At 39.3% G+C, this 19317-nt stretch overlaps 2 protein-coding genes and 1 non-coding gene across 5 annotated transcripts in view; all 3 read left to right on the top strand.

Annotated features, from left to right (window-relative positions):
* The first annotated feature begins 327 nt into the window (after nucleotides 1-327).
* On the top strand, nucleotides 328-2611 carry RPL37 (ribosomal protein L37). The gene is made up of 4 exons (XM_037799021.1): nucleotides 328-464; nucleotides 1093-1228; nucleotides 1432-1516; nucleotides 2495-2611. The coding sequence occupies exons 1-4, from the start codon at nucleotides 462-464 to the stop codon at nucleotides 2562-2564; spliced, it is 294 nt and encodes a 97-aa protein (XP_037654949.1). The 5' UTR covers nucleotides 328-461; the 3' UTR covers nucleotides 2565-2611.
* LOC119506625 lies at nucleotides 2339-2418 on the top strand. The gene has a single exon (XR_005211037.1). It is a non-coding gene; the product is annotated as a small nucleolar RNA SNORD72 (small nucleolar RNA).
* Nucleotides 2612-7122: 4511 nt separating the features above from the next.
* PRKAA1 (protein kinase AMP-activated catalytic subunit alpha 1) overlaps nucleotides 7123-19317 on the top strand; it is a 34634-nt gene continuing 22439 nt past the window's right edge. The window contains exons 1-2 of one of the 3 annotated variants that reach the window (XM_037798895.1): nucleotides 7166-7264; nucleotides 8492-8615. Coding sequence is in view for 2 of the 3 variants with exons in the window: in XM_037798893.1 (XP_037654821.1) it covers nucleotides 7138-7279 (142 nt within the window). In the remaining variant the exon portion in view is untranslated. Of the gene's footprint in view, nucleotides 7280-8491; nucleotides 8616-19317 lie in introns of all 3 variants that reach the window. The other 2 variants (XM_037798894.1, XM_037798893.1) reach the window with 2 other exon arrangements.

Genomic DNA, 19317 nt, shown 5'->3' with positions numbered 1-19317 from the left:
TGGTTTCTACCCGGTCAGAATTCCATTCCCATCCCGATCACTACACATAACGCCGAGGACGCTAAGTTGGCGGGGGTACTCCCGAGCTGGGCCATCCCCATGAGCCAGGTTCTTCCACGCGACTCGAGAACCTAAATCCGCGAAGCACAGCAGATCTGACTCAGCAGCGCGGAAAGCCGAACACCCTCCTAAAGGTGGTTCTGCGCCAAGCCCATGCGGAGCCACGCCCATCAGTCCTAAGCAAGTTGAGAATCCAGGTCCCCACGCCAGGCGCTGAAACCCGATTGGCCCCGCCTGGCCTCCGTAGTCTGCTCTTGACTCCACCCACACTGTGTCGCCGGACGCTTGAGAGCGCCGCACCGCGCTCCGCAGGAAGTGCCCCTTTGGGCGGAAGCTTCTGAGCACGATTTACCGGAAGTGCCTGTTCTTCCGGCCTCTTTGGTCTTGGCTGCAGAGACGAGATGGTGAGTTGGTTTCGGGCACCTTTTGAATCGCTTTCCATCTTTGTTCCCTGTGCCCTTCTGCTTACAGTCCGAGAGGGGCCGACAAGGTCCCGGATAAGGGAAACCGGTGGGTAGGAAGGGGACACGCTAGGACACTCAAGAGCCAGAGGAATGGCTCCTAGCTGGGAACGGGGTTACCAGCCCGCGCTTGTGGAGGTGGAGCCGCTCTTCGTCCTGTGCTCCTGACTGCCCTTTGGGGGGCCTATTCAACTCGGCTGGCCTGGAATGGGATCTGGGGAAAGAAGCGTGGTTTGGGAGTTTGACTCTTGAGTAAGAGAAAGGAATTCGTTGTCTGTGACTGGCTTTGGAGTAGGTGGAAAGATAATGTTCTTTCGTCTTTCACTGTGTCTTCCTTTTTCTCCAAAATGAAATAGCAGATATCAGAATACAGTGACTCCTGCGGAAGACTTTGGCTAATGCAGTGCCAGTAGTGATGCCCGATTTAACATTTATTAAAAGTTGGACACTCCCCAGTTTCATCCCTTCATCTTTTAAAGTTTATAAGTAGTTGCTTTTCCCTGAAATCAGGATATGTATGGAAATTGCTAGATTGCAGAATTGTTTACTGTTTATTCCCTTTAATTTGCAGACAAAGGGGACGTCATCGTTTGGAAAGCGTCGCAATAAGACGCACACATTGTGCCGCCGCTGTGGCTCTAAGGCCTACCACCTTCAGAAGTCCACTTGTGGAAAATGTGGCTACCCTGCCAAGCGCAAGAGAAAGTGTAAGTAGCATGTTTTTAGGCCGATTGTTGGCAATGAATCTTGAGGTTAGCAACAGTTTTTGTTTGCAGAGTTCTGACTGTGTTTGGTATGTCAGTGAAGTGGATTTAAAACCTGATGAAGCCCTCTTAACGATCTTGACCAACAACATGTATGAGATGTGTGGGAAAAACAATTTGGAATCTTACCTGAATTTGTGTTTTAGATAACTGGAGTGCCAAGGCTAAAAGAAGAAATACCACGGGTACTGGTAGAATGAGGCACCTAAAAATTGTATACCGCAGATTCAGGTACAGCTTTTGCTTCATAATCTTTCATTGAACAATAATGTGAGTTGAGTTAAATGTCTCGAGCATAGTTTGAACTCGACTCATGCAAATGATGTTTATTAATAACAACCGTTTCTCACTTTAATTCATAACCAAAATTTGTCAGAAAAGACAAGTGTGTGGATGAGGTCTTGAGTCACCCTTACTTGGTTTACTCTGAAGTGTTTGTGACTTTGGGCAACTCTGCTTAACCTTTTTTCTATAAAATGGGAATAAAGTCTACATAAGTTGGTTTTGTAGGATAAATTACATAAACATAGAGGGCTGTCATAATTACTATTGTGTTTTTATAGAAGGAAAAATGCTTAAGATACTTTAGCATCTTGTCACTCAAAGTGGGGGGTCTATATTAGAAATGCAGAATCTCAAACCCATGCAGTACACTGAGAACGTAACCATTAAATATCAGAGTTGCTAATTTTGAAAGATCACACAAGGTGGTTTAGAGCTTTGTAGACACCCTTAGGTATGTTGTGTTATGTGCTGAGGTGACCTTTCTTTTTGTTCTTAATCTTTCTGTGCTTCAATTCAGTGAGAATAGTTAAAAGGTAAAGCTCTGCCATTGTCCATGTTTATTGCTACCTTGGCAGAAGAAAAGTCAGTAGGATTTCTCCCTCCTCATAGGGGAGCCATTTCAAATACCTAGGATCTCTTAGCAAGTAGTGGAGAAATATTAGGCCAGTGATTGGTATAGCCAAATAATGCTGTTGACCTTTTATTGTACTCACAGTTAAGTATATTCCTAAAATGGGTATTTTAAAGCAGAAGGGAGATGATACTAGCAGCTTATCAATGATGTTGTAAAAATAAATGTCTGAACATATGAATTAAATATTGATTTCAGCATTTAACTGAGATAAGCTCATTAAAGTATATTAAACAAACATTAAAGTGTATTGACTTTTCTGATGTACTATTCTTGTATTTAACATGGTACAGGCATGGATTCCGTGAAGGAACAACTCCTAAACCCAAGAGGGCAGCTGTTGCAGCATCCAGTTCATCTTAAGGATTCCACTGATTAGTTGTGCAATAAATGTTCTGATTTTAAAAATATGTGACGTTTAAGGTATTTTAATCAATTAGGTTTGTAGTATCTGAATTACAGTAGGTTTGGGGGGTGGTATAACTTAATATGAAATTTGTTAAGTGACTGTTTTGGATCATTAACTTTCACACTGGATTGTAACACCGTTTAAGGGAATGAGGAACAAGCAGAATCCTTCAAACATGATGTGAAGAGTTAAAATTACGTAACACTATGGTAACATGTTAGAGTAAATGAGAGTTTTTTCAGGGAGCTCACCTCTAATTGAAACATAGATGAGCAATTATATAAAACAGTGCTATGATGAATAAATGCACAGGTTGCTGTGAGGCATGCTGAAAAGGAGACATTTCTAACTACGGGAGGTATAAGGGTAAAAGGAGGTCAAGGTTTCAAACAAGCCAGGTAAGACTAAGGAATCAGCATGTTGGTGAGAAAGGGATTGAGTTGAGTGGCTTTGGCAGCAATGGAACAGCTAGCTTAACAATCCGTTAGAGAACACCCATGAAACTAGAGAATGGGAGGAGTTGGCAAGAGAAAAATGTAGAGGACTAAGCAGTTATCAGATCATTCTGAGTCTTGAGTGCCATGCTGAAGAGTTTGGGCTTGGGTCTGAAGGCAGTGATGAATCATTGAAAATTTCAAGCGTGGAAGTGGCATGATTATGTAGCAAGGTTGATTTAGTGTGGAAGGTGTTGGTGTGGTAGTGATGAGTCTGGATGTTGAAACCAGTTGATAAATTCTTAATAGTCTGTGAAAATCATGAGGACATGGATTAAGGTAGTGGCAGTGGGGCTGTAGCAGGGGAAGTCTGCAGGAACATGAAGAACTTAGAATAGTTTCCAAGTCATTTCCTTCTTGATAATTGTATGTACCTCATAAGGTGGTGGTAAATGTCTAGCACTTTGTGTAACATAGCATTCCCTCAAAAAATTATTATTACCAGGTTGGCAAGGGTCTTAGATGACTTAGATTTCTGACTGTGATGAGATGATGCTGTCCACTGGGATAGGAAATACAGAATGGAGGCAATGAGGGGACGAATATTAAAGTTGGGCTCCATTAATGATGCCCATGGGACACCAGAAGGAGGTATAGGTGTATAGGAAGCAGTTGGGTAAAATGGGTGGCAGTTCAGGTGTGAAGTTGGGACTGGAGATCTATCTACATTAGACAGTAATAAGTTAGAGGGGTAAGACAATTTAAACAAGATAATGAGGTGATGGTGAGAGTTTCCATGTGTCTTTTCACGTCCCTCTAAGGAATATCAAGAAAAAAGCCAGTTTGCCACGAGTTCAGGTCAGATTGGGAAGGACAAGTAAGGGACACTAGGTTACCTAGATATTCTATGGCTCCTTTTCATTTTTTTGGACAGTTTATGTGCCAGAAGCAGTTCTAGGCCTTGGAGATTTGTTCTGCTCCAAATCTGGGGTGTAAACCCCACCCTCTTCAAATATTGGGGTGGTGGCAGAACTCTCCCCAAATGTTGGAGTGTAAATCCCAACACTTCCAAGCACCTGGGCAGAAGGCTTTCCCCTACAAGTATAGGGAAAGACCCACTCTTTAGGTCTAGACCTCTGCTTCTATGATTTTGCCCTTGAAGTCATTCTTTTTTCAATTTGCCCCTACTCTGTCCCATTTAGTCCTCTGGAATTCCCACCTGGAGAGTGTAGGGTCTAGTAACACTATGATGGCCTTAAGAGGAAAAGACTAAGACTAGACACACCTCTCTTAGAATCTCTGAAGGGCTAAAGACGAAGCAGATGACAACCAATTACTCAGCTCCTCCACAACCAGAGTTTTTCCACCAAGGTATTGGGTTATTCTGGTATGTCTTCATCAATGCTGAGACACACTGTATCTTATTTGTGCTAATAAAAACTGAATACTTAAGTTTACAATCAATTTATTCCCACCCTCATCCCAGTTAAACTACAATGGACTCAAGGCTACCTCTAGAATGCTACTCCTGCTCACTTATATTCCAATATACTTTGCTGAGAAATGGGTAGATTTACAACTGATGGGTCAGAAAACTGGGTGTAAACCACAGTCTGCCTTATCTATTCTTGTACCCTGAAAGAATGTCGAGCAAGTGAACGCTATCTATCTTGGGTGGGGGGAAAATATGGAGAACTGCTATCTTAGAACATGAACTCCTCCAGAAACTTTTCATTTTGTTTCTATTCTCAATATCTGGCAGTTAACAAACATTTCAAGAAAGGAGAGGATGTTGAAGACATAGCTTACATGGTGTGACCATGTGATTGTGAAAACCTTGTGGCTCACACTCTTTTTGACCAGTGTATGGATAGATGAGTAGAAAAATGGGGACAAAAATTAAATGAATAATAGGGGGGAATGGTGAGGATGGGATGTTTTGGGAGTTCTTTTTTTAATTTTAATTTTAATTTTTTTAATTAATGAAAATGTTCAAAAATTGAATGCACAACTATATGATGGTACTGTGAACAACTGATTGTATACTGTAGATGACTGTATGGTATGTGAATAATATCTCAATAAAACTGAACAAAAGAAAAAGGAGGGGGTGAAGATGTCGGCACAGATCAATAGGAGGATGAAAGGAAGAGAGGATGGAAAAAATGTGACATTTTTGGCAGTACAGGGAAATCCTGCTCAGGTAATGCAGATGTGTGGTTTGTTACACCACACATGAAAGAACCAAGGAAAGAGAAAAAGCTAAGGAATAAAGAAAGAAGGCTTATTATTTACTTTCTCAGGAACTGGTAGATGTTAATTGGAATCAAGTTTTTAACTCAACATAAGAAAAAATAAAACAGCAACTAAAGCAGCTTAAACAGGGATTTTAGGAGACTGGAGAAGATAACCTTTAAGTTCCTGTCCAATTCTTTTTCCTATGATTCTAGGTTTTGCTTCCCCCAGCAATGCCTATGAGTGAATAGTGGCATTTAATGAATCTTTATTAATTAGATTTGCAGCCTGAAATAACATAGAAGCAGAAACTGATTCTTAAGAGAATCCAGAGAGCTATTTGCAGAGATCCCAAAGGCCTGAGCTGTAGAAACTCATAAGGCAAACAGGTAAAGCCAAAGAAGCTAGAGAACAAAAGTGACAATAGTAACCGTTGCTCACTCCCCAAATATCTCAGTAATCAACGGTTTCTTAACTTTTTGGCCCTTCAATATACGGGCAGTCCATAATACAGGAGGAACTTGGTTATCTGAGCAAGTCTAGTTGGAACTGTTCTCTATTTTGTGTAAATCTAAGCTCAAAGACAGGGACATTTGCTTTCTCTGCAAAACTCTATGTAGAAAGCAGTGCTTAATGCCTGTTACTTTGATTTTATAAATAGAAAATATATGTAAACCAGGAGAACTGAGTAACTGACTTTCGTTGAAAAGAAAAACATTTTCAGTCTTTTAAAAATACTATTTTTATGAATAGAATAACTTTTGCCTACTGATACAGGCCCAGATGTTATGACACTGGCAAAAGTGAGAGCATTAGTCGTGTTTTGGATGAGACACTTGGTTTTGCCCACTGTTAGAGGAGAAACATTGAGTAAGAAACTCACTTAAATTTTGATTCCCTCCTTCCTTCCTTCCTCCCCTCCCTCCCTTTCTTTCCCCTATCATATGGCATGATTCCATTCATGTAGATAATAGACTAAGTCTTCCTTATTGCAAGTGGATTGATCTGGTATATGTACATAAACTGTAAACCTTGTTTTCAGTCCAATGAAATTTGCATTTTACTGATAATCTAAAAATATTAATACCCATATGCCAAAAGGTTTGGGTAACAAACCCCTCCCCCCACCATTCACATACATCTTCAACCTGCTCCCAGCAGCAGAGCTTACTTTAGGGAGGATATTTCGGTAGAGCTTCGGGAGGCGGTGGGGTGGGGAGGGGTGAGGTGGAGGGGTAAGGGGGGGAACTTGGCAACGCCTGCTTGAGTTGCCCAACAGCAACTTCCGCAAAGTAAAAATAAAAAAGAGCGGTGGGGACAAACTACATCAAAGGTGCAAATGAAAACTCCCCACGGCTTTCATAATGCATCCAAGAGGGAAAGATAAAAATCAAGATTAGAAATTTAGTGGCAGGGCGGTTACCCCTACTGTTTCAATTCAAGCTACACTAGTCATAAACCACACATTTGGATCATCCGAGCGAGATTCCCAGTGCCCACCACCCCTTTGGAATCACACGGGGAGCGGTCCCCCGTGAACCAGGAATGACCACAGCGAGAAGAGACCCTACCAAAGGGGTAAGGAGCCCTTCTCTTGCTCTAGATGGGTGCCCCCCCCCCCAACCCCGCACGCAGATGGGCAAGCGCCCGGGGCCGTAATGATGCAGGGCAAGGAAAGGGGCACCGGTGCCCCCGCCCAGCGACCACCATCCGCCCCGCCAGGGGGAGTGTTTGCACCCGACGGCCGCTACGGCGAAGGGGCGGGCGGCGGTTTTCTCAGGTCCGCGGATCCCCTCCCGCCTCCTCGCCCGCCCCCGGCGCGGCCCTTCCCGCCCCCTCCGCCCCCTCCCGTGGCGCCATGCGCAGACTCAGTTCCTGGAGAAAGATGGCGACAGCCGAGAAGCAGAAACACGACGGGCGGGTGAAGATCGGGCATTACATCCTGGGGGACACGCTAGGGGTCGGCACCTTCGGCAAAGTGAAGGGTGAGAACCCCAGGGGCAAGTGTCGGCCCCAACCCGGGATCGGGCCGACTTCGCTCTTGGCTCCTCTTCATCCTTCCCCGCCCTCTTGCGCTCCTCGCCTCTCAGGCTGGACGGCCCCTGTCTAGGTTCTGTCCAGAGCGGGGCCCGAGGCCGCCACGGGAGTGCGGCGCGGCCCCCCAAGGCCGGTGGGGGTGGGGTGGGGACCGGTATCCGTGGCCACAGCGTTGCGGCAGGAGGGGTCTTGTTGGTGCGAGGGGCCGGGAGGCGGAGGTGCGAACTTTCCCAGGTATGGAGTCGGGTAGTTGCGTGGCGCGCTCCCACTGCTGGTTAGGGACGCCGGGGTGCCTCGTCCGGGAACCCCAGGGAGGCAGCCTCCCTGTCGCCCCGCGTTGTGCTCCTCTGGCTCACCGCCAGCCCATCGCTTCCCGGGCAGTGCTGGGCATTGTCCATATTTCCGCCCTCTTGAGGCTCTCGACTTACCTCCTTCTCTGCTGATTCCCGAGTGTGGAATGTGTTCTCCAAAGAGTGAGGTTGCTTTGGGGGTAGACTGCAGAATTAAAAAACAAACAAAAAAACATCCATCTGGTTGAGGACGAGCATTGATTTCCTTTGGAGCAGTTAATGAAATTAAATGGGTTCTGTATTTGCAGTGCATGGTTTACGTTCTGAATGCAGACTCCCTGCCTTCAGTGTTCCGGAATTACCAGGATTTTCTCTTCCTCTGGTGCTGAACCTGATAGTTGGTGCAGATGTTGCCTCCAGACAATAGTTACTGGTTCATTTATATAGTTCGTTTCCATTTATTTTCACAGGATATTTATATTTTAATAAACAATTGAATGCTCATATTGAGCTTTTTTTAAAAAAAGAAAAATGGGAGTCTCTTAGTGCTTTTGTTTCAACACGATATTCTGGAAATAACGATCTTGCTCTCCAGTTCAGTAATTCTGGCACAGATGTAATTGCAAAATTTATGGGGCATTAATACTTTTGTCTTGAAAAATTCTTCCTTGTTATTAGGGACACAGATCAAGGAAGTATGAAGCTGATAAAAAGAATTCATGCATTGGTTTAGGAGAAACAATCGACTATGACTTGCATATATTTACTAAGCACTTGGCAAATATTTGACTTGAAAGAAAAAAGTTTGTGAAAGTCTGTACAGTGAATTAACTAAATGAGCCTTGCTCTCTCAGAGCTAAATAAACATTTTCTGATTTTATCTAGGGATGGAAGAGGAGAACCCTTCTGTCTCTTGCCCTTTCTGAGCCACAGAACCAGAAAATTGCTGTATAGCATACAGGGAAGCAACTACCTAAAACTTCTTATGAAAATCATCAAGGCCAACAATGTAAGGAAGTAAGAAACAAATGCCAGAATAGGGTAATAACAGTTATTACGGTGGGTCTGTATTAGGCTAGTAATGTTTCTGTGGCCTCGAAGTCATTATTTTGGCTCTGTCTCTTTAATTTTAACAATTACAGACTGCTCTTTAGTTACTATTATTTGTAAGAAATACTCATTAATGCCCCACAGAGATGCCCTTAGCCCTCCCAGAATTCTGCTTGGATTAGGGTGCTCTTCATTCCCCTGATACAGACCTGAATCTGAGTCAGGTCTCATTTTCTTACTTGCTATGTGGCTTTTGGAATGGCAGACAGGAAGCCAAGAAGAGATTTTTCATTTTCTGGATTTGATCTGTGATACGGCTGTGACATGGATTCTTTATTTACTCTGCTGTCCCTTAGACTTACTTCTCCCTCGAAGTATCATACTCTGTCAAAATCAACAACCTCCCCAAATATAAAAATACCAGTATTGGTCATAAAATCAGAGGTTTTTTGAATAAGGGTACATTTGTTCATAATGTATTAGTTGATGTTGGTCACAGTCCTCAACCAGTGCATATTTAGGTTGTTAAACAGGATGCTTTTTGTCATAAGTAAGAGAAAATCCACCTCAGCCTAGCCAAGAACATCTCTCCAGAGCAAAAAAGTCTAGTGTACCTTGAGTGAGTCTCATTGGCTTATCCAGTCCCTCTGGCTAGGGATACCGATTGCTATTGGCTTAGTCTTGTGTTCCTAGGTAGGCATTTGCAAGGGGAATGATATTATTCTGGTAGGAATATGGCCCACTCTTGGATATGTGTCAGAGGAACATCTGGGATACTGGGATATTGGGTACTGGGATAACAGCAGGGTAGGATAGAGAAAGGGGAACATGGATGTCTGTTGAGCAGGCAAAAATTGCCACCATGATGGTGACATTAGTAATTTATGCCAGCCTTAATTTGATGAAAATTCTTATGAATAATAGGTTTAGCCATTTATTTCAAGGAGACTGTTTGGAGTAGATAGAGCTTTTAAAATTAGTTATAAACATTGGTAAATTTAACATTGAAGAGAAATCTAATAGATGTCATATTAAAAGGCAAAAAAAAAAAAAAAAAAACAACAAACCCCAAAAACCCCAATATGATATTCTACACTTGCAGGAAATATTTTTGGGAAAGAAAATCTATAGATTATTTTGTTTTCTGTTACAAGCAAAAACAAAAACAAAAACAAAAACCTAATGGTAGCATTTTGGTAATCTAATGGTAGCATTTTGTTGTTGTTGTCATTGTTACAATTTTAATGAGATATATTCATATACCATACAGTCAGCCAAAGCATACAATCAGATGTTTACAGTACTGTCATATAGTTGTGCAGTCATCACCACAGTCAATTTTTGAACATTTTCATTACTTAATGGTAGCATTTTGAGAGGGAAGTTTAATGGTAGCATTTTGAGGGTGATTGGGATTATGCCTGAATTATCTTCATTATTTCCAAAGTGCTTTTTTTTCTTCTGGTTGTCAAGATGTTAGACTCCACTCACTTGTGATATAGTCATGTCTAATCTTCTCCCCTTCATCCCCAGAGCAATCAAAAAAGCATGCTGAAGAAAGAGTCATGTTATTGTTTGCAGTAAATTAAAATGACAGTTTTTATTTTTAGCTCTCCCAAAGAAGAGGTTCTCTTTAATAGAATGGGTGTGCCTTTGGCAAATGAGTTGTTGATACAAGTAATCTGTTTGTTAAGCTGAAGAATATTTCTACATAAAACTGCAATTTCAGGAACGTATAAATAAGTGTTCTCTTTGTGAATGAAACACAGTGGGAATTATTTAAAATTTCCTTTAATTACAAAACCTATATATGAACTAAATCTACAAATATATTGCTATGTATGAATCTCAGGAATATAAGGTTAGACCTCAAAAGCAAGTTGTAGAAAAATATGTATCATATGCTACCATTTGTGTAAATTTTAAAAAATACAAAAATGTTCATACATTGCTGGTGGGCATATAGATTGGAACCACCTGTGTAGAGTGTGACAGTATTTAAATTAATCCAGCAATTCAACTTACAGAAATTTATCTTATAAATATACTTACGTGTGAAATAATAGATTCATTACCATATTGTTTGTAAACCCCACAGACTAGACTGTAGTTAATTTATGGTTGATCCATACATGGAATACCTTGCAAACATTAAGGAAAACAAAAAAGTGAGGAACTTTATGTAATTTAGGGAGCAGTTCCCAAGATGTATTTTTAAGAGGAAAAAGGGGGTAGTAGAAAATATTTTTAAGAGGAAAAAGGAAGTAGTAAAATAGTGTGTATAGTATGATACCATTTGTAACTATTTGCAAATATGTATCTAAGAGTAACTGCTTCTATATGTATAGAGTGTCTCTTTAGAGAAACACAACAATCCAGTTATATTAGTTGCTTAGAGGAGGGAAACTAGGTAGCAGGGGGACATTTCACTGTATAAATATCCTTTGGTACTTTTGAAGTGTCTGTGTAGTGCAGGTATTGCATATTAAAAAGAATGTATGAAATAATAAAATTGCAAAAATAAAATAAGAAAAATGTTACTTATTGTTTATGGATTCATACATATGCAGTAAACAAATATATGTGGGAAGGATAAACAAATTCAGGATAGTGGTTACTTAAAGGGAGAGAAGGAGAAGGGAATCTGGGTGGAGTCATACGTGCTTCAGTTGTATCTGTGATGTTTTATTACTTAAGCTGGTGGTGGCACACAGGTATTTGCAATACCCCCCCCCCCCTTTTTGTGTGTCTGAAATGTTGTTAAAAAAAAAAAAAAAGGTAACTTTCTCAAATTTCCACCTTTTTTTTTAAATCTTCATTTTATTGAGATATATTCATATACCATGCAGTCATACAAAACAAATCGTACATTCGATTGTTCACAGTACCATTAAATAGTTGTACATTCATCACCTAAATCAATCCCTGACACCTTCATTAGAACACACACAAAAATAACAAGAATAATAATTAAAGTGAAAGAGAGCAATTAAAGTAAAAAAGAACACTGGGTGCCTTTGTCTGTTTGTTTGTTTGTTTCCTTCCCCTATTTTTCTACTCATCCATCCATAAACTAGACAAAGTGGAGTGTGGTCCTTATGGCTTTCCCAATCCCATTGTCACCCCTCATAAGCTACATTTTTATACAATTGTCTTCGAGATTCATGGGTTCTGGGTTGTAGTTTGATAGTTTCAGGTATCTACCACCAGATACCCCAATTCTTTAGAACCTAAAAAGGGTTTTCTAAATTGTGCGTAAGAGTGCCCACCAGAGTGACCTCTCGGCTCCTTTTGGAATCTCTCTGCCTCTGAAACTTATTTCATTTCCTTTCTCATCCCCCTTTTGGTCAAGAAGATGTTCTCCATCCCACGATGCCGGGTCTACATTCCTACCCGGGAGTCATATTCCACATTGCCCAGGAGATTCACTCCCCTTGGTGTCTGATCCCACGTAGGGGGGAGGGCAGTGATTTCACCTTTCAAGTTGACTTAGCTAGAGAGAGAGGGCATTCGGGAGGAGGCTCTTAGGCACAACCATAGGGAGGCCTAGCCTCTCCTTTGCAGCAACAGTCTTCCCAAGGGTAAATCCTGTGGTAGAGGGCTCAACCCATCAAACCACCAGTCCCCTATGTCTGTGGTCATGTTAGCAACCATCGAGGTGGGGTAGGCCAATACCCCTGCATTCTCCACAGGCTCCTCAAGGGGGCTCTACATATTTTTTTCCTTGTTTTTTTTAACTTTTTTTTTTTTTTAAATCAACTGTATGAAAAATAAAAAAATAAAAAATAATAAAAATAATAATTAAAAAAAAACATGCAATAAAAGAACATTTCAAAGAGACCATAACAAGGGAATAAGAAAAAGACAACTAATCTAAGATAACTACTTTACTTCCAACATGTTCCTACACTACCCCAAGAAAGTTACCTAATATAGCAACATTTCTGTGGACTTGTTCCTACTATACTCATCAGAAATTGACAGACCATAGTCATTCCTGGGCATTCCCAGAACGTTAAATTTACCCATGATAGCTTATCTGTTCTTGGATTATTGTTCCCCCTTCCTTAATTGCTCTCTATTGCTAGTTCCCCTACATTCTACATTATAAACCATTTGTTTTACCCCACTCCAGGATTAAGTTATTTCCCTATTACTTTTAGAAGTGGAGTTTTTAGTCTTTAATTTTAGAAGGGGAATGAAATGACTAGGTGATTAGAATATCTTTAAAATACTTCTGTCTCTATGGCATCTCTATCCTATTTAAAATCCCCCCTTTCAAAGTACGATGTTTCACTCCAAGCTTGGATATCTGATTAGAAGAGCGTTTGTTAACAATAGTCTACAGTTAGACAAAGTGCCTTTTAGATACGTATAACTGGATTGTTAGCTAATATATAGTTGACTAATCCACTGTTCTTGTGAGAGAGACATTGTGAAAGCTGGCAACCTTTGCTGTGGGTGACTTGCAAGTCTTCCATTGCTGAAATACTGATTTTCCTATTTAGTTCAAAAGCAACATTTTAACACTGTTGTAAAACTATGACAGTCTGAAGATTAAAGTTTTAAGCTTTGAAAGAGGGAAAAAATCCTTTAGTAGTGCATATGTCTAACAAAGTCCATTTACTACATTAATTGATTTAACTATGGGGCAGCAATTCATTTGGCTGTAACTAAGTTTAGTCAATAGAGGAGAATCTTTAGATTTTTTTAGAAAACTATTCAGGTTCTGATATTGTTCTGAGCCTTGTTTTCCCCTCCCACTGCATAGTGATGGCTGGGTAGAGGGTCCAGGTCAAATGACCTGGAGGCAGAAGATGTGTCCCAGACTCATCATTTAGTAGCTGTACTCAACAAATTACATAATCTCTGAGAGCTTCAGCTTCTTTATCTGTAAAATAAGATAATAATACCCATATCATAGGTTTATTTTGAGGCTCAACTGTGATCATGTGTGTTTCTTAAGCTGTAAGAAACATACCTTATTGTGTTCAGTATAGATGACAAATTTCCCATTTTAACCATGTATACAATATAATGATATTAACTACATTCACAATATTGTGTTACTACCACCACCAGGCATCACCAAAACTTTTTCATCACTCCAAACATAAACTGTACCCAGTAAGCAATTACCCCACCCCCAAACCACAACTTCTAATCTACTCTCTGTCTCTATGAATTTGCTTACTCTTAAATATTTCATACAAGTGAAATGATACAATATTTATCCTTTTGAAGACACTATATTTTTAAAGTTTAATGCTATTGAAATTTTAATATTGACTTATGTTCCTAATTGGGTTCAAGGTAAATATTTCTATTTCTCTAAGTAAGGAGCATGTAATAGATTATGATACGATAACCTTAAATCACCAAGATTTTGCTGGGATGAAGGAAGGAGGGAAAGAATAGGGGAAGAATGGGTAAATTGAAAGGATGTTGCCAACTCTGAAAGAGAAAGTATTTTAGAATCATCAGTGTTGGGATCTTATTTGAAAACCTCAGAGAGAAAAACTTGTACCCAATTAAGACTGGAAAATACCAGGTTAAACAAAATTTAACAGATTTCTTTACTGTAGGACTTCTCAGAGCCTTTACAGCGTTAATATGTGTAGTGAGTCTCCAAAAGAGAGAATATGCATCTCTTTCCAGATTTATTTCACTATGACATCTTTTTCTGTGTAGACTCTCTAGTCCTAGAGTTTTGTAGCACATACTTTGAAGCTCTTTTCTAATAATCTTAGTTTTATGATATTTCTATCTCAAAGGAAATTAGAATTCCCAGAATGGAACACGAAGGAGAGGACTAGAAGAAGTGATAGGTTGTGAAAGATGAGGCACAACTTCAAAAAGCAGATGTAAGAACTTAGAAGGCACAGGAGCAAGAAATCCTGCCCAGCTAAATTAACTCCCACAGACAATACTGTGAGGGCACGGGATAACTAATGCTCATACATATTTTAACATTTGCTTGGTTCCCAGTTGTCATGTACATACAGTGTGTTCCATGTAAGAAACAACGCTCTGGCCCACTCAAACTGTGTGTGCTCAGCCTAGGAGATGGAGGTGTGGGCAGGCTGAACAGAAGGTTGAAGTGGGCATCACAGGGAAGGCTGTGTGTGGCAAGGCAGGCCAACCTACATCTGGGAAGGCTGTGGCCCAGGTTCTTAAAGTTGGTGTGGGGATGCTTTGATGCCCATAGGAAGGACTGTGGTGGATGTGCTCCATTTTCCCAGGGTGGGTGTGCCTTAAACTGTGCATTCCTCCTGGAGATCTGCAGCTGGCCCTGGTGGGGTCTGTGGGCCCAAACAACAGTGCCTGCTGGGGCACAGCATAGTGCCTGAATGGTTAAAAGAGCTCTGGACTGTGAGTCAGCAGATGTGAGTTTTGATCTTTGGGGGGAAAAATATGAAATCATGGGCATGTGTAGTACAGTGTGGTTGGTGGGCTGGAGTCATGTACCCCAGAAAAATAGGTTCATAATCTTAATCCATTCCTGTGGGTGTAAACCCATTGTCAGTAGATCTTTTTGAAGATACTATTTTAGTTAAGGTGTGGCAAACCAGGATGAGTCTTAAGCCTATTATAGAGGCCTTATAGAGAAGGCCAGAGAGAGAAAGCCATGAGAAGCAAGCAGCAGAAGTCAATGGAATCCAGAATAAAAAGGAGAGGACGTCACTATGCGTATTGCCATGTGACAGAAAAGCCAAAGACCAAGGATCACCGACAGCCAGCCTCAGAACAGCATAGTCTCCTGGGAGAAAGCATTGCCTTGCTGATGCCTTGATTTTGGACTTCTAGCCTCAAAACTGTCAGCCAAAAATTCCAGCCAACCCATTGTATGGTATTTGTTATAGCAGCTGGGAAACTAAAACATACAGTTTAGAAAACCTTTTCTCAAAGATTGTTAATTTTAATGGTGAATATCATATTTTAGAAAATTCAATTACAAACTGATAAACTTGCCATTATATTTCATAATACTTGCAGATAGTTTTATGTTTTTCATTTCTCTCATATAATGCTTTAATTTTTGAGTAACTTATTTACATTGGTTTGATAGGGTGTATTAATAAAATGTATTCTTCATACCTTGTCTTAAGATATTGAAATTGATATGAGGCAGGTTTTTAGTAGACTGGATTCTTGTTCTGGTATAGGAAAAAGTATGTAGCAGCATTTCCTGTCTTACAATAGGTACAATAGGTGCAGATGCTCAGTAAATATTTCTTAAATGAATGGATGCATTTTAAGAATAATTCTTATAAATAAGTACAGGGGAATTCAGTCTATTACTTTCTAAACTTGAAGAACATAAATTAAGGATTCCTTTGATATGTTCAACTTCTATTTATGTTTTATTAAAAAGATGTTTATGTTGTGTTATTTAACTATATAATGTCTTTTTGAGGATTACCTTTTAGAAAAATTTATCCCATTTCATTTACCATTTTTCGAAAAAGCATAGATGTTAGAGCCAGATCTGGGTTCAAATTTTGGCTTTGCCAAATTTTTTTACAGCTGTGTAAACTTGGGCAAGTTAATTAACCTCTCTGTGCCTCCATTTCCTGTAAAATGTTGCTGATAATATCAATCTTCCAGCATTGGTGAAAGAGTTAGTATGTTTGGATACAAAGTGAGTATGCCATGAATATTATCTTTTTAATAGTTGTATACTTAATTATACATTATAAATCAACTAGATTTATATTGTAAAAAATGGTATTTAAGAAATGCTTGTTTGATTTAAACCCCACCCCCACCCCCTGTGCTTCCTTACGACCCAAGAAATGATATTATAATTCTTAGGTAGTAGGTAAAATTATTGATAATGACTATGTGTATATATGACTAGCAGTAATTTGTTGAAAATTAATAAAAGTTAGGAAATGGGTTGATCTTTGGAAGCTAGAAATCTCAGGATTAAAAGGAGGGGGGCAGGTTTGTGCGACTGAAGCATATGGGGATGGGAGCTAGATGCATAAAGATTATAGCTGTTATTTATTTAGCACTAACTATGTGCCTGGATAAAAGCATGTTACTGAATCTAAGTGGATAAAGGGGACAAACTAAAGAGCAGAGGTGAAACTGGCTATTGAGGGATTAAACAAGATCATTCAGGGTCAACTAGATAGGGATGAGGGACAGCTGTGGGAGCAATAGTTATAGCTACCATTTATTTACTGGGCACTTACTATATGCTGGGCACTATGGAAAGTGCTTTACAAACACTATTTCATGTGTTCCTTACAATCAGCCTTGTAGACTATGTGGTAATCCTATTTTTACAGATGAATAAATAGGAAGTTGAAGTTAATTAACTTGCCCAAGTCACATATCTTGTAAGTACCTTCAAACAGGAACAAAACCCAGATGACTTCAGACTCTATGATTTGTACACAAAATGCCTTTTCAAATGGAAGTGGAATTGGGTATTCATTCCTACTCCCCAAAATGGCTAATCTGTTAACACCAGCACTGTTTCTTTTCCTTTCTGTAATTTTTTTAACTGAAAAGATTATAAAATAGCAAATAAAATAAAAAAAAATTCAGTTTATTCACTGTAGAACAACTTTTCATTTTGGCATATTATCATTTTCATGTAAATATTTTTTGTGTACTTGGAAAATGTTGAAGGCATACATAACTTTTTTTTTCTCTTTTCATTTTATACGAACATTTTTCATAGTCTTCCTGTAATAGTCTGTTACATTGGAATAAAAGTGTATTAAACTGTTCTGTGAAATTGGTCATTTATGTTATTTGCGGTCTTGTTCTTACTAATAATACACTGTAATAAACATACACTTTTTCATCTATCTAATTCTAAGTTAAATTCTGAGGAAGGGAACTACAGGTTTAAAAAAAAAGAAAAAAGAAAGAAATATCCTTAATGCTCTTCTAGGGCATTGGCTATTATGTTTTTGTAAAATGTTCTATCAGTTTACCCAGCAATAAAAAAAGGAATGAGTGTGCTAATTGTCCATCAAAAAAAAAAAAACAAAAAACAGCTTATCGTGTACTTTGCCTGTTTATTTAGTTCTTAATGAATTCTTAAGTTCTTAATTGTCTGTGTATGTGTGTGTGTGCACACATGTACTGATGTGAATCTCTACAGTTGTTGTCATGACACCTTCCACCTCCTCACCACTGAACTCAAGTTTTGTTTGAATGTTTGTATATTCATAATTTTGTGATTTCTTCTATTTGAAAAGGGAAGAAGTTATACCTCTATACTTATAATTAATTCATAATTTGGTGAGGTGTTTATTAGAAAAAACTTCTGAGTTATGCTTTGATTGTTGATTTGGTTCTGCTTATGCTACTGCCTTTTCAGAGCAACTTCTGTTCTTCACATGTCAAATAATACTCTGCTCTTCTTTACTCATGAGGTAAATTACATCTGATTCCCTATTCCTTGGCTATCACCTTCCTTCCTATCCTTGCTAATTACCTCCTCATCTTTTGGTTTGTTCCATGAGATTTTGCTGCATTCCTGCTGCAATTTATTGCTTTCTAAATGACTTTAATTGTTGTGTTGTAAAATTTAACTTGCTCTGCTCTTGGCTCATAATTTCTCTAGTCTCTAATCACCCTGAAAATAGTGAATCTTTTTTCCTAGAATATTCATGCATTTCTTAGGTGAATTTAATGTCTATTCTTTTTGTTTCTTTTACTCTTTTTTCTTGTAAAACTTTCTTACCTTACTGTTACCTTACTGTTATCTTGGTAATCTTCAAAGGTGAGGAAGTCAGGACTTAAATTGCTTTTGGTCAGTACTGTTTTCCCTGGCAGAGTACCTGGCATACAGTAGATGCTCAGTACATTTTACTGAATGAATAAGTTTGAGAGAATGCCTTGAATCTCCTATGCCACTTCGTAATGATAGTATGTATGTCCAGAGGTTCAAATAAGTCCCAGCTGTTTTTTAAAGTTAAATGGTGCTAACTTAGTTGAGTAGGGAATGGTATGAGTGGAGACTGATTTGTGACGATTTGGAGTTTGGGCCCAAATGGACTCTGTTTAATTATTCTCTCAAGGCTGAGCTTGCCAGCATTATCCAGTACTGTGACTATTTCCTAGTTCTTTTTCATTTGTGCAGCTAATGGAAGAAGGTTCCCACTAAACTAGGGCGTGGAGATTTGGGGGATAGTGACAGATGAAATAGTACTTCCTTAGGTATCAGCAGAACAGCTCTCTGGAAGAAGATAATTCCTGAATCAGGGTTTCTCAGTAAATTGGCTGCTCTAGTCACAGAGCAGTTACTGGAGATTGGAGAAACCCTTACCAGAAATTAGAATGTGCTTTATTTCTTTTCCCATTGATTTTACATATATTTTAAGGGGATCTTGATGGAAGTTTATCGGGTATATTCTGTTACTCTGCCATCTTTTTGGACACTTGTATAACTTCTTAGCCATGTTTTTTTTTTCAATTAAATTTAGTTTTATTGAAATATATTCACATACCATACAGTCATCCATGGTGTACAATCAGCTGTTCACAGTACCATCATACAGTCATGCATTCATCACCCCAATCCATTTTTGAACATTTTCCTTACATCAGAAAGAATCAGAATAAGAATAAAAAATAAAAGTAAAAAAAATCCCCCCATACCACCCTATTTTTCACTCAGTTTTTGTCCCCATTTT

This window comes from Choloepus didactylus, chromosome 11 (genome assembly GCF_015220235.1).
Source record: "Choloepus didactylus isolate mChoDid1 chromosome 11, mChoDid1.pri, whole genome shotgun sequence".
Classification (NCBI taxonomy): domain Eukaryota; kingdom Metazoa; phylum Chordata; class Mammalia; order Pilosa; family Megalonychidae; genus Choloepus; species Choloepus didactylus.
Note: the sequence above shows the minus strand (reverse complement) of the source record. Positions and strands in the feature narration are given on the sequence as shown.